The sequence below is a fragment of the Tachyglossus aculeatus genome, chromosome X3 (genome assembly GCF_015852505.1).
Source record: "Tachyglossus aculeatus isolate mTacAcu1 chromosome X3, mTacAcu1.pri, whole genome shotgun sequence".
NCBI lineage: Eukaryota > Metazoa > Chordata > Mammalia > Monotremata > Tachyglossidae > Tachyglossus > Tachyglossus aculeatus.
This window is the reverse complement of record NC_052099.1, coordinates 6,504,068-6,518,406: the sequence shown is the minus strand read 5'-3', so window position 1 is coordinate 6,518,406 and position 14,339 is coordinate 6,504,068. Positions and strand designations below refer to the sequence as shown.

Genomic DNA, 14,339 nt, shown 5'->3' with positions numbered 1-14,339 from the left:
GTTTTTAAGACAGTATAGAATACATAAATAGTTCAGATTACCTCAACTTCCCTTGTAAGGTGGCCATGGGCAGGGAATGTGTCTACCAACTCTGTTACTCTGTACTCTCCCAAGGGCTCAGTACAGTGGTCTGCATACAGCAAGCACTCAATAAATACGATTGATTCGAGGGATCATGTTATCTCCCACCTTCATATTCAAAGACAATCTTACTTAACGTGCTATATATTCTCCTATATCCAATCTCTCTCCTGTAACTCTCTCAATCTTCCCTAGGCTTGTTTCCATCCTCAACTAATGACACTGACCTTTCAAAAATAATCAAAGCTTTCTTCGTGGCCAAAAATCCCAAGGCCGCTATGATGTTTCCATCCCAATAAACATATCCTTAGTGTTTTACATAACTGATTACCCTTTTCGTAATGATATTCGTAAAGCGCTCACTATGTGCTAGGCAATGAACTACCCCTTTCCTCCACGAGACCGATTTGCTTTGGTTTCCATGGAATTCTTCCCACGAAGTCTATTTATTCACCCCGACTGTTCTCCCTCTATGCAGTCCCAGATTTTTAAGTCACTGTCTTTAAGATGTCTCTACCTAAATACTCTACCATTACTTCATATCCATAATGGATGAACTTGTCTTCTTGGCCAAAGTTTCCCTACTTCCCCAAATCCCTTCTCCACTGCTGCTCTTCCATCATCATGAGCTGATCTAACCTGCCTGCTTCTAAACCTGAAGCTTTAAGGGAACTTTCAACATTTTTTTTCTTATGCTCCCTACATACTTTGTTGTTAAATCAAGCTGTTTCCATCACCAGAACACATCTTAAATCTGTCTCTTCCTTTAATCCCTCTGCCAAATCCCTTATCCAGGCTTTAGTTATCTCATATATCTCATACAGAGGCCACTGAAAGGTTTCATCCATCTTGCTGGTGTCTCAGCTTCTAGCCTTCAGATTTCTACACACTATATTTCTAAGCCCCTTCTTACCACTCCTTCCACCTACCTATTCACTCACCTTGCCTGTCTTCCATTCATCAAGCCATGCACATTCATCTATTCCTATCTTCCTTATTCTCCTGTGTGGGTCCCTTGTCTCTGGTCTCTCTCAGTATCACTCTAGTATGTCTCCTTCCCTTTCTGAGAGTATTTCTGTTCTTACAAAACAAAGTTGATCTTTCTCTGTCTCCCTCCCCGATCACAACCCTCACTCAGATACTGGCAATGGGAGCTTTCTTAACTAGGTTAAATAAGATATTGGGAGTCCAGAGGAAATGAAGGAAAGGGAGACTGGGAAGGAGAAAGGAGGTCTGTTAATGTTTGGTAAACTCTTGCCTGGCAGTCCAGTGAGGGTTAGAATGAACTTGGTATATGCAGCTGCAATAGTTCCAATCAATCAGATTCCTATGAGGAAAGCCCCCATTTGCCAATATCTGAGGTTTTAGCTGCTGGTCAAGAAATATCAATTTTACCAGTGCCCTTTACCAGCGGCTTTCTGCCCCATTCCTCTTTTCTAAGATAAGCAAGGAAGATTTATATGGTTATGAAGGCCAAAATTGGTTAGAACAATACCTTTTTTTTTTTACATTTCATGATAAAAGAGCTACAAAGGTTATCAGAGAGAGTAAGTTTATTAGGTTGAAATGTCATATGCTTACCTTGGGCTGAGTAAACATGACTCACAGAAACTAGATTTGCTGCAAAAATAAGAAAAAGTCAATGCTTGATTCAGTGGGAGTGTGAAAGCTGCTGTAGAAAACACAGACTACCTAAATTGTTCAAGTGTAAAGACTACCCAAAACAATAAAATGATTGTTTTATATAACTTTAAACTGATGAATTTTAAGTTTTTGCAACTATATAAAATGTTGAGAAATGTCTTCATTTGATGCATTTAAGCCAATGTGCACAGCTAGAATTGGGACTTTAACAGGCCCCAGAGCATAAAAATTGTAAGGAAGGGCTCTCCCATTCTTTAAGGATACTGAATTTCTTCTCTCAAGAATGACCGATCTTCATGCTTTATGTTATGAAATAGACATCAGGGAACAAGCAAGCAAATTAACTTATGGGCCTGGTGCCCAGTACAGCTACATATCCCTGGGTGTTCAATAAATCCTTGCTGATTGACTGATAATCAGCCGACCACATTCTCTCTGTCAGAAGCCTATCAAGAACTGCTCTGCTGTTGTTTCTGGATTTGCTGTATTAAGCTTCCTTCCAACCCTCCAAGTCTTAAGGGATGGCTCAAGTTTAAGCTTTTGAAGTATATATTTGAAAAAAAGAACTACGTGACCTCAACATTCAGAAATATTTGTTTGGCATATGGCAACTGGTATTGAAAAATCCATGAACTTTTTTTGAGAATGCTTCTAAAATGCGGAAAGAGAAAAGTCCTAACCCTCATCTTCTGGTGCCAATAAATGGGGAGTAATATGATGTAGGGACTCCGTGGGATGAGAAGCAGAGAGGCCAAGTGATTAATCACAGGTCTGGGAGTCCAAAGGAACTGGGTTCTAATCCTAGCTCTGCCACATCTGCTGAGTGACCTTGGGCAAATCGCTTAACTTTTCTGTGCCTGTTACCTCATCTGTAAAATGGGGGTTAGGACAGTGAACTCCACGTGGGACAAGGACTGTGTCCAATCTGATTAACGTGTAACTACCCCAGTGATTGGTACAGTGCTTGGCACATAGTAAGCACTCAACAAACGGCTTGGCTTATGCTGTCGAGTAGTCTCCAACCCATAGCAAAGCCATGGGCACATCTCTCCCAGAACACCCCGCTTCCATCTGCAATCGTTCTGGTACTGTATAAAATACTCAAAGTATTTGAGCTGATGCTAGAAAAAATTCCAGAAAGCAAATAGAACAAATGGTACACTGTCCCCAAGTCCCCAGAAACTGGTTTACTTCTGCTGGCCCAGGCCCATGGCTTTGAATGCAGAGAGACGAGATTTGTTTCCTGCTTGGAACGGAGGTTTGGCTGAGGCCCAGGACATCTCTAAATTGGAGTGCTGCTGGGAGCCTGGCTTGATTCCAGGACCTGTAGGCACACTCCAGTCCTACCTGGAATGGCCCCAACTCCCTGGGACGGAACTGAAATTGACCCCAGCTTCCTAGGAAGTCCTCTGGACTGAGGATAGGCCAGGAATCTTGGGACTGGCCTAAAAACATTTTGCCCTTCAAAGGTGCAGGGCAAACCAGTCATTCCTCTGTCGGTTTTGCCTTTTTAGACTAATACTGGCATTTACTGAGTGCTTACTATGGGCTAATTGCTGGAGTAGAGATTTGGGCACAGCCCCACAGGGGGCTCACTCTCATCCCCGTTTTACAGATGAGGAAACTGAGGCCCATAGAGGTTAAATGACTTGCCCAAAGTCACGCAGTAGGTCAGTGGCACAGTTGGGACTCAAACCCAGGCCTCCTGACCCCTAGTCCCGTGCTCTGTCCACTAGACTACACTGCCTCCTTGTGGCTCTACTGTAAAATCGGCCACACCGACCAGGCTGAGGCAAACAGATGCCCAGCTAGCTTACTAGCCATTCAGCACTGGAATCAGAGAGGGAATGTTTTGACTCCTGTGCTGGTCGAGGCTGAAACCTCAAGCAAATTTCCAGGGTGTGCCCAGACCTGCAGATGACAGGCAGGGCTGTGCTGCTCCAGTGGGCTGTGTACTATATGACCAGTGAAAATGGGAAGTTCTGGGGGTCTGGGAGATTTGAAGAGGAAAGGAGTTCCTTGCAGCGAGAAGGGTGTGAGAGAAAGGTCGCAGGTAGGAGAGTCAAGAGGGAGGCACAGTAAGAAGGCATGCTTAGGAGAAGTGAAGAGAGTGAGCTGGGGAGTAGTGAGAGAAGACAATAGGTATGAAAGAGGAAGAGAGCTAGTGGAGAACCTTAAAGTGGGAACCTTAAATCTTTGATGAGGAGGGAAATGAATAACCACCAGAGGTTTATGAAGATTGGAGTGTTGTGTTCCAAACAAAGTTTGGGTAGATGATCCAGATAATACAGTGTAGTACATACTGAAGAGGAGAAAGGTTATAGGCAGAGAGATGAGTGATGAGGCTGAAGTTGTCTAACAGGGAGAGGATGAGAACTTGAACCAGGGTGACAACTACGTGGGTGGAGAGAAAAGGGTGGATTTGAGAAATACTGTGGAGAAAGAACCAACAGGATGAAGAATGCGTCAGACAATGTGGCAGATTCATAAGAGTCTGTAGCCAATATTAGGTGTTTACTGAAAATACTGGATTGTATAAACCTTACTCATGAAAGCAAATTAGACTTCCTAGCCTTCTGAGAAAAAAATAATTCTTAACTTACTTTTAATAGCCAAGTCATCCTGTAGGATTTTAGTGTATTCTTCAGAAGAGAGCTGAAGTGGCAGACCACCAATAAACAGGTTTATTTGGATGGCTGCATTATCTTTCTCTACAATGTAAAATCTTGTATGATTCATCTGATGTACTGAAGTCTGGGGGAAAAATAAAAAATCAGAAATTACTTCATGTTACTTTAATGTCTGTCTCCCCCTCCAGACTGTGAAGTCCTTGTGGGCAGGGATTGCATCTATTAACTCTGTTGGATTGTACTCTTCCAAGAGCCTAGTACAGTGCTCTGCAAACAGTGAGCACTCAATAAATACCATTGATTGACTGATCCTAGAAGTTAAGTGGAGGTGACAAACAGCAAGATGAAGGTGGGAAGACCAGGAGCTCATCTTCCAAGAATGCAGTCTGAATAGCCTGGAGATAGAGTTCATCCCTAAAGACAAAGTACCCAAAACTCCAGAGTCAGCCCACAATGTTGTACTGTACAACCGCACTGGACAGAGACATGAAAAATGATAAGGCAGAGCTTGGCTTAGTGGAAAGAGCATAGGCTTGGGAGTCAGAGGACATGGATTCTAATCCCGGCTCCACCACTTGTCTGCTGTGTGACCTTGAGCAAGCCACTTAACTTCTCTGTGCCTGTTACCTCATCTGTAAAATAGAGATTAGGACTGCGAGCCCCACGTAGGGCAACCTGATTACCTTGTATCTCCCCCAGCGCTTAGATCTCTGCTTGACACATAGTAAGTGCTTAACAAATACCATCATCATCATCATAGGGAAGGACAGGAGGAATAGCAAACAAGGAGTCAAAGAGCCTAAGGAAACAGCTATATTCACAGGAGAGGAAGATTATCATTTCTGAGGCACTCAGACTGGAGAAGATAAAAGAAGGAAACAAAGATCAATCAATCAATCAATTGTATTTATTGAGTGCTGTGTGCAGAGCACTGTACTAAGCGCTTGGGAAGTACAAGTTGGCAACATATAGAAACAATCCCTACCCAACAGTGGGCTCACAGTCTAGAAGGGGAGACAGAGAACAAAACCAAACATATTAACAAAATAAATAGAATAGATATGTACAAGTAAAATAGAGTAATAAATATGTACAAACATATACATATATACAGGTGCTGTGGGGAAGGGAAGCAGGTAAGACGGGGGGATGGAGAGGGGGACGAGGGGGAGAGGAAGGAGGGGGCTCAGTCTGGGAAGGCCTCCTGGAGGAGGTAAGCTCTCAGTAGGGCCTTGAAGGGAGGAAGAGAGCTAGCTTGGCGGATGGGCAGGGGGAGGGCATTCCAGGCCAGGGGGATGACGTGGGCCGGGGGTCAATGGTGGGACAGGCGAGAACGAGGCACAGTGAGGAGATTAGTGGCAGAGGAGCGGAGGGTGCAGGCTGGGCTGTAGAAGGAGAGAAGGGAGGTGAGGTAGGAGGGGGCGAGGTCGACGGAGAGCCTTGAAGCCAAGGGTGAGGAGTTTCTGCCTGATGCGTAGGTTGATTGGTAGCCACTGGAGATTTTTGAGGAGGGGAGTAACATGCCCAGGGCGCTTCCAGACAAAGACAATCCGGGCAGCAGCATGAAGTATGGATTGAAGTGGGGAGAGACACGAGGATGGGAGATCAGAAAGAAGGCTGATGCAGTAGTCCAGACGGGATAGGACGAGAGCTTGAACGAGCAGGGTAGCGGTTTGGATGGAGAGGAAAGGGCGGATCTCGGCAATGTTGCGGAGGTGAGACCGGCAGGTTTTGGTGATGGCTTGGATCTGAGGGGTGAACGAGAGAGCGGAGTCGAGGATGACACCAAGGTTGCGGGCTTGTGAGACGGGAAGGATGGTATTGCCGTCAACAGTGATGGGAAAGTCAGGGAGAGGGATGGAGATGTCCTGAAGGCAGGAGGAGATGCGAGCCTGGAGGGAGGGGGAGAGAGCAGGGGCAGAGATGCAGATGCCAGACAGGAGAAATCCCAATATACAGTCAGCTCTACCACATGTTTTCATTATACGCTGTGGATAGAAGACTCTTGAGGAATTAGTGAATGTTCTCCCACAATGTGCACTCATCTGGATACAGCACATATTTGTTTGGAAACAATGCACTACGGTGTCAGAAGAATTTGTTTCCACACAGGCAATCTGGCCCTGGTCGAGGTGAAAGAGGTGCAAAGCAAATTATCAAGAATACAACCTGTGCATTACAGGTGCACTGACTGAACAAGATTATTATATCACCATGCACCCTAAAGAAATGTTGAGCTGCCAAAGAAAAAGCCACTACAGTTTCTAGCTTCCTCTATACGGAAATCTATCATGAGTGTAAGTGAAAACACATTTCCCCCAGACTTTGAGTAGCCGAAAGATCATTGAAAATCAGTAAGCGACTGCTTCTTCTGGACTTCTGGATTTCTTTGGGCAAAAATCCACTAAAATCTCATAATGCCTTAAAAATTTTACCTGTCTAGTTGACTAAAAATACATTTCTTTACCTTTCTTAGTGTTTTAAGCCTGCCAAGAATTAATTCCTGGTCTTCCAGTACCATTCGCTGAACTAAAAAACAAAAAAAAACATGAGAGTTTATGGTTAAAAAATATGTGATTATGTTTAGATAAAATCATCAAAAACCCTAAATCTTCTTAAAACCACCCATAGTTTCAGCTACTTTATAACCTTCAAAGTATTTCAAAAAGTATGGAAGACATCTGTTTTCTGTAAAATTTACACCACACGAATTGAAGAGGTTCTGAAATACACTCGCAGTAAGAACTTATATAAAAACCTGTAGAAACTAAATAATATTGAGCGTATATTCCAAGGGAAATATGAACGGGCCTGATCCCATTTGGGTATAAAGGTACACCAATTCTTCTGGGCCATTGCAAATTTCCTAAACTACTGCTCCAGTGCATAAAAACCTGATTGGGAATTATAATTCTTACGGCAAGGACTGCTAACAGAAGAGACCTTCCAAGGCAGTTATTTGATGTGATCCTCTTTACTGGACTGTATTTAGCCATATGCCTGCAACTTCTTCCATATGCCTCCAATCTGGCTTCCACCTCTTTCACTCCACTGCAACTGCCTTCTCTAAGGTCAACAGTGACCTCCTTACCAAATCCGATGGCCTCTACTCCACCACAATCCTTCTCCACTTCTCAGATGCCTTCAACACTGTGGATCACCCTCGTCTCCTTGAAACAATATCTACGCTTGACTTCACCAACACTGTCCTCCCCTGGTTCTCCTCCTATCCCTCTGGCTACCCCTTCTCCATCTCTTTTACAAGCTCCTCCTCTGCCTCCCACCCTCTAACTCAGTCTGGGTCTCCCTCTATTCTACATCTACACCCACCTAGAGAACTCATTCGTTCCCACGGCTTCAACTACCACCTCTACGTGGATGATTCCCAAATCTACATCTCCAGCCCTGACCTCTCTCCTCTGCAGTCTCGCATTTCCTCCTGCTTTCAGGACACCTCAAACTTACCATGTCCAAAAGAGAACTCCTCCTCTCCATGTCTTTCCCACCTCTGAAGACAATACCACCACCCTCCCTGTCTCACAGACCCATAACCTTTGCATTATCCTCAACTCATCTCTCTTATTCAACCCACATATTCAATGTCACCAAATACTGTTGGTTCTTCCTTCACATCACTAAAATCCACTTCTTCCTCTCCATCCAAACTGTTACTGTGTTGACCCAAGCATTTATGTCTCACCTTGACTACTGCATCGGCCTCCTTGCTGACCTCCCTGCCTCCTGCCTCTCCCCATTCCAGTCCTCATTTCACTCTGCTACCCAGATCATTTTTCTACAAAAATATTCAGTCCACATCTTGCCAGTCCTCAAAAATCTCCAATGGTTGCCCATCCACCTCCACTTCAAACTCCTTACCATTGGCTTTAAAATACTCAAATCAGCTTGTCCCCTCCTATCTTACCTCTACAAGTCCCTACTACAACCCAGCCCACACACTTTGCTCCTCCAACACCAATCTACACGCTATACCTCAATCTCGTCTATCTCACCACCGACCCCTAACCTACATCCTGCCTCTGGACTGGAACTCTCTCCCACTTCATATCCGACAGGCATTCACTCTCCCCACCTTCAAAGCTACATTAAAATCACATCTCCTACAAGAGGTCTTCCCCAGCTAAGCCCTCATTTCCCCAATTTCCTCTCTTTTCTGCATCGCCTCTGCACTTGATCTGTACCCTTTAAGCCCTTGATATTCATCCCGCCCTCAGCCCCACAGCACTTCTGTATATATCCATAATTTATTTTAATGTCTGTCTCCCCCTCTAAACTGTAAGCTCCAGGTGGGCAGGGAACATGTCTACCAACTCTGTTGCATTATACTCTTCAAGCACTTAGTGCAGTGTCCTGCACGTGGTAAGTGTAAAGTCTAATAGTATCCTGTGTTTCCTTAACAAGGAATATCAAAAAGTTACATATGCTGTAGTTGTCAATAGTTTCTTGGCTCCCAGCTTTAATTACAGCAGTTTTGAAGAAGCAGAAGGGATCAGGGTGATAGAATGTTACAGCATAATTGACTAATGAACAGGAATGATATTAGGGCAATCTTAAATTACAATAAAAGGATTCAGGCTATTGTCTAAAATGGCTTTAAATGAACATGATAAAATAAATTGGATTCTCTTAGTGAATTCAACTATGGATTTGGGGTGAGAAACCAGACTCCTTAAAATTGAATTACTTTATCACGGTGAAAGATATTAAAACACTGTAAAATAAAAATCTAGCCCCAAGGAGAGTTTGAAGACAATTACACACTTAACGACCTTCACTTTCCCCACCTTGCCTTCCTCATACTCACACCTCTTCCCACCACTCCATCTCCTTTGCTGGCTACCAAGTCTCATCCCAGCCCAGGATCAGGCCACGATAGTGAACTTGCCCCACAGTATTCTCTGGCTGCTTGAATTCCCCTTGAGTTAGAATCCATCTGCCAATTAAGCTACTAAATTCAAAGCTCGTTCTTAGAGACAGGTTTTGAAACTCTTCTTCCTTGATAATTGTTCTAATGGTATTTCAGTGAAGAATCAATCATGTCAACACAATGTGCGAGCTATTGTCAGAGAATCCCGGCTCTGCCAACTGTCAGCTGTGTGACTTTGGGCAAGTCACTTCACTTCTCTGTGCCTCAGTTACCTCAGCTGTGAAATGGGGATTAAAACTGTGAGCCCCCTGTGGGACAACTTGATCACCTTGTAACCTCCCCCAGTGCTTAGAACAGTGCTTTGCACATAGTAAGCGCTTAACAAATGCCATCATCATCATCATCACTACTCTGGAGTGACCCCTGTTTTTAGTTCTGAATTGGTTCTTAGTTCTGGCATGTTATTGGTGCAGAGTCCAAGTGGGATTGATTAGATCTCTATAGCAGGTGTGGTGAAGTCTGCAACTTCAAAGCCCATTCCGCATTCATTCATTCATTCATTAAATCGTATTTATTGAGTACCTACTGCGTGCAGAGCACTGTACTAAGTGCTTGGGAAAATACAATACAACAATAAACAGACAGATCCCTTTCCCATAAGGAGATTACAGTCTAGAGAAGATCTGGGAACTGGTTCCAGAGGCAGCCCTTTTCCACTTTCACATTATTTCAATAATGTCTTTTGTCTCCGGCCTCCCCATCCCTTCCCATGACCTTACACTTCATTTTATTTATTTTTGCATCTGACCTTTGGTAGATTAGAAAAAATATATTCTCACATTTCTGTGAAGTGGAGAAAAACAAATATTACTTCACGGATGGGAGAACAGATTCACAATGAAGGTGATTTGCTCAAGATCACCAGTTACCAGCAGGGCCTTGACTAGTACCTAGGTCTCTTGACTTCAATCCATGGATCTTTTCAGTAGACCATTCTGTCATGAATTTAGAGTTCAGAGAAAATCAACAGCTGTGTATGGAATCTCTTTCCCCACATTATTTCATCATTTTTGAACAAAATAATTTCGATAGGATTTTGCAAATTTAGTACAGCAACATTATTCCACAGTATACATTAGAAGTCACGTGAAATTGCAAAAGACTGGTTCACTCGTGTCCAATAAGCTCGTTGTGGGTAGGGAATGTGTCTGTTATATTGTATTTTCCCAAGTACTTAGTACAGTGCTCTGCACATAGTAAGTGCTCAGTAAATACAATTGACTGACAGAGAAAAAAGCAGCAAACATAAAAAACATAAATATTGTTGATTTTGCTTTTACTAAGCAAATTGGGGTGGGGATGGGGAGTAAGCCTAACCATATGGCACCAAGCAACTAGTTAAAAATATTAATCAGAAAACTATTGGAAGCCACCTTAGCCTGTAGGCCTAAACTAACGCGTTCAAAAAGAAAACCACAAAACTCTGTGGATCATCTTACCTTGCCTGCTGCCCATAAACACCTCCACCAATCGGAAATTCTCGAGACTCTCTGTCTGTCAAAAATGAGACATTAATATTTATTAGGATTTATCAAAGGTAACAAACCCTTCCAAGTGCTACTGCTTCAGTAATTAAGAGCAAGATTAATATTTTCCATTTTCTTCTCTGTAAGTCATTCTGGGATCTCTATCTTCGGTCTTTGCTCCCTTCCTCCCTTCAAAGGATGTTTCGTTGCCACTATTGAAACCACTTATCAATCAATGGTATTGACTGTGTGCTTACTGTACACAGAGCTTTGTACACTTATTAAATATAAAGCCCCCAATCTAGTTTTGGGGGACTTGGGGTTTATACTGGAGCCCCCCGTGGGACAACCTGATCACCTTGTAACCTCCCCAGTGCTTAGAACAGTGCTTTGCACATAGTAAGCGCTTAATAAATGTCATCATTATTATTAAAACTGTGAAATCAGGTCTCAGTCTCACTTGTGGTTTATGCCGTGATGAGCTTAAGCCAAAGGACCTTAAAGAGACATGATCTCTCGTGGCACGTGCATTCAAAACATGTGGAAAACACCACTGTAGGTTTGCAATGCTGAATCTAAAAATCAGATTACCTACTAAGTGGATGGCAAGGTGAAAAAGATGAGAGAAGGTAAAATTGAGATATTCTGGGGAAATAATTGGATACTAATTGGAGAAGCAGACTATACTTTCACAAGAACTCATTAGCCATTGGGAACAGTTTTGCAACAAAGTTTCTTGGAAGCTGTAGGTTACAAACCCTTTCTTCCACTTCCTTCTGCTTCACCCTAACTTGCTCCCTTTATTCATCCCCACTTCTGGCCCCACAGCACTTATGTACATATCTTATGTAATTTTATTTATTTATATTAATGTCTGTCTCCCCCTCTACACCATAAGCTCATTGTGGGCAGGGAATGTGTCTGTTATATTGTTATACTGTACTCTCTCAAGTGCACAGTACAGTGCTCTACACACAGTAAGCCCTCAATAAATACGACTGACTGACTGACTCCCCCGGCCCTAAAAAATCTGTTGGGTGGGACGACTTTAGAAGAGCCAATTCATTCCTTCCTCTTCAAGAGAAGATTGTTCTAGTGACTTCTTCCACGTTTGTTGGACCTAAAGGATCAGAACTGATAGAACAACCCAGAATCCTTCTTTGTTAATTGGCCAGAACATCACATTAATTTCCTGTAATTAAAAAAATGGAATCGCTGCCACTAAAGCACCATGCCCTTAAGTCAAACCTTCAATTACATACATGGCTGACTAGAACTAATGTAGCCATTCAATGAGAGTACTGTGCAATCCAAGGACTGTACCAACTCAGTTCAAATCAGGTAAAGATGAGCATGACACCTGTGAATCTGGACAAAAATTATGATTTTCTGATGAGGTAAAGGATGACAATGATTTGTGGTATTTTTTAAGCACTATGTGCCAGGCATTGCACTAAGTGCTGGGGTTGATAAGATATTCAAGTCAGACACTTCCCCTGTCCCACGCAGGGCTTACAGTCTAGGGAGAAGGTAGTCATTTCTATAGATAAGGAAAATGATGCTATGGAACCTGAACTACCAAAGGTATTTTCTTTCTTATGAAATAATTTCTATTTTGAACCATCTTTGTGTAGTTTTAGACTTTGCGCATAGGATAAATATTTTGATCACTGTGGATTACAATTAAGTGCTGGGAGAACATATTGCCCCATCTGAAAAGATGTGGCAGAATGTCTGTAACAATCTTCTAGTTTTTAAAATAGAGAGAAGATACCTATAATTATAATAAATGTGAGATTTGTTACGTGCTTACTACATGGCAAGCCCGGGGGGTTGACATAAGATAATCAAGTCAGTCACAGTCCCTGTTCCACATGGAGCTCACAGTCTCTAGGGAGGAGAACAGGTATTGAATCCCCACTTTACTGATGAGGAAACTGAGGCACAAAGAAGTTAAGTGACTTTCCCAAAGTCACAAAGCAAACAAATGATGGAGCCATGATTAGAACCAAGATTCTCTTGCTCCCAGGCCCATGCTCTTTCCACTAGGCCAGGCTGCTTCCCTCGGTATGTTTAACACTTAACTTCTCATCTTCCTCTCACACCTCCCACCCACATATCCTCTCCTCCACCAAATTTACCCTCCCTGTCTCGCAAGCCCACAACCCTTGACACCTCCTTCTCTTTCAATTTTCATATTCAGTCTGTCACCAAATCCTGCCAATTCTTCCTCCACAACATTTCCAGGAATCGCCCAAATGGCTTACCACTCTTGTCATTTCCCAGATCGACTACTGAATATGATCTCCCTGCTTAAGTCTCTACTCTCTCCAGTCCATCCTTCATGCTGAGGCCTTTTTTTCTAAAACATCATTCTGCATACATCTCTTACTCCTGAAAAACCCATTCCCATCCTCATCAAGTGGACACTCGTAACTTGACTTTCAAGCCCTCGATTATACCTCTTCCTCCTACTTATCTAATCTCTTCTCCCACTACACCCCAGCTCACACTCTTTGTTTTCCTCAAACTAACCTACTCATTGCCATTTGATTTCTTCTCATTTTCCGGCGACATCTTGCCCACACTCTCTCCACTGCCTGGAACTCCCTCCTGCTTCATACCCAAAAGACCACAACTCTCCCCATCTATAAAGCCCTTCTGAAAGCATATCTCCTCCATGAAATCTTCCTCAATTAATCTCCAATCTCCCCATTTATATCTTCACCACTGCAGCCCATCTGTGCCACCTAATTACTTAAGGACTCACAACCTCCTACAGCACTTACGTACATATACTCCATTACTTCCTTTCATCTGTAATTTAAGTGTCTCCCCCGCTAAACTGCTCTTCCAAGGCAGGTTTCAGGTATGCTAATTCTTTTGAACTCTCCAATGCCTTAACACAGTTCTCTGCACAGGGTAGGCGCTCAGTAAATAATTGAACTTGTTTCTCTGTACAGTGGACTCTTGTTTTAACAGTTCCCACAATCGCAAGCCAGAGAGGCAACATAGCCTAGAGGAAAGAGCATGAAACTGAAAGTCAGGAAACCTGTGTTTTAATCTCAGTACTGCCACTAGTTTGCTGGGCGATCTTGGGTAAATCACTGAACATCTCTCTGCCTCTGATTCCTCTTCTGGAAAATATGAGTCCATGTGGGACAAGACCTGTGTCCAATCTAATTATCTCACATCTACCCCAGCGCGTGACAGAATGTGGCACATAAGTGCTGAATATAATTAATTAAAATTCCATTATACTGAACGTTTTAAAAGACTGTTTTTCATGCAAAACGTCAATTCAGGTTCAAGTTAACACATTTCTAGATTAACCAAGCAAATCTGGGTTCGCCTGAGACTAATTAACACAGAAGTTTACTGTATATTCAGGCTAATTGAAATGCTTAGTACAGTGCTCTGCACACAGTAAGAGCTCAATAAATACGAGTGAATGAATAATTGAAACTGCAAAAGATGTGCTAACTGTAGAGCTGGAGGTCTGCCTTTCAGTCGGCCTTACGTCCCCTCTGCTGCTAAAGTTGAAAGCTAATGCTGGGAATGGAGACAGGAATC

General features: G+C 43.0%; 1 protein-coding gene across 2 annotated transcripts in view; it reads right to left on the bottom strand.

Moving 5' to 3' along the window:
- The window catches only part of DGKQ (diacylglycerol kinase theta), a 75,529-nt gene that overhangs the window by 19,516 nt on the left and 41,674 nt on the right, over positions 1–14,339 (bottom strand). For both annotated transcript variants that reach the window (XM_038770496.1, XM_038770497.1), the window contains exons 11-14: positions 10,740–10,794; positions 6,823–6,884; positions 4,329–4,479; positions 1,663–1,701 (exon numbers count right to left, since the gene is read on the bottom strand). In XM_038770496.1, coding sequence (XP_038626424.1) covers positions 1,663–1,701; positions 4,329–4,479; positions 6,823–6,884; positions 10,740–10,794 — 307 coding nt within the window. The remainder of the gene's footprint in view (positions 1–1,662; positions 1,702–4,328; positions 4,480–6,822; positions 6,885–10,739; positions 10,795–14,339) is intronic.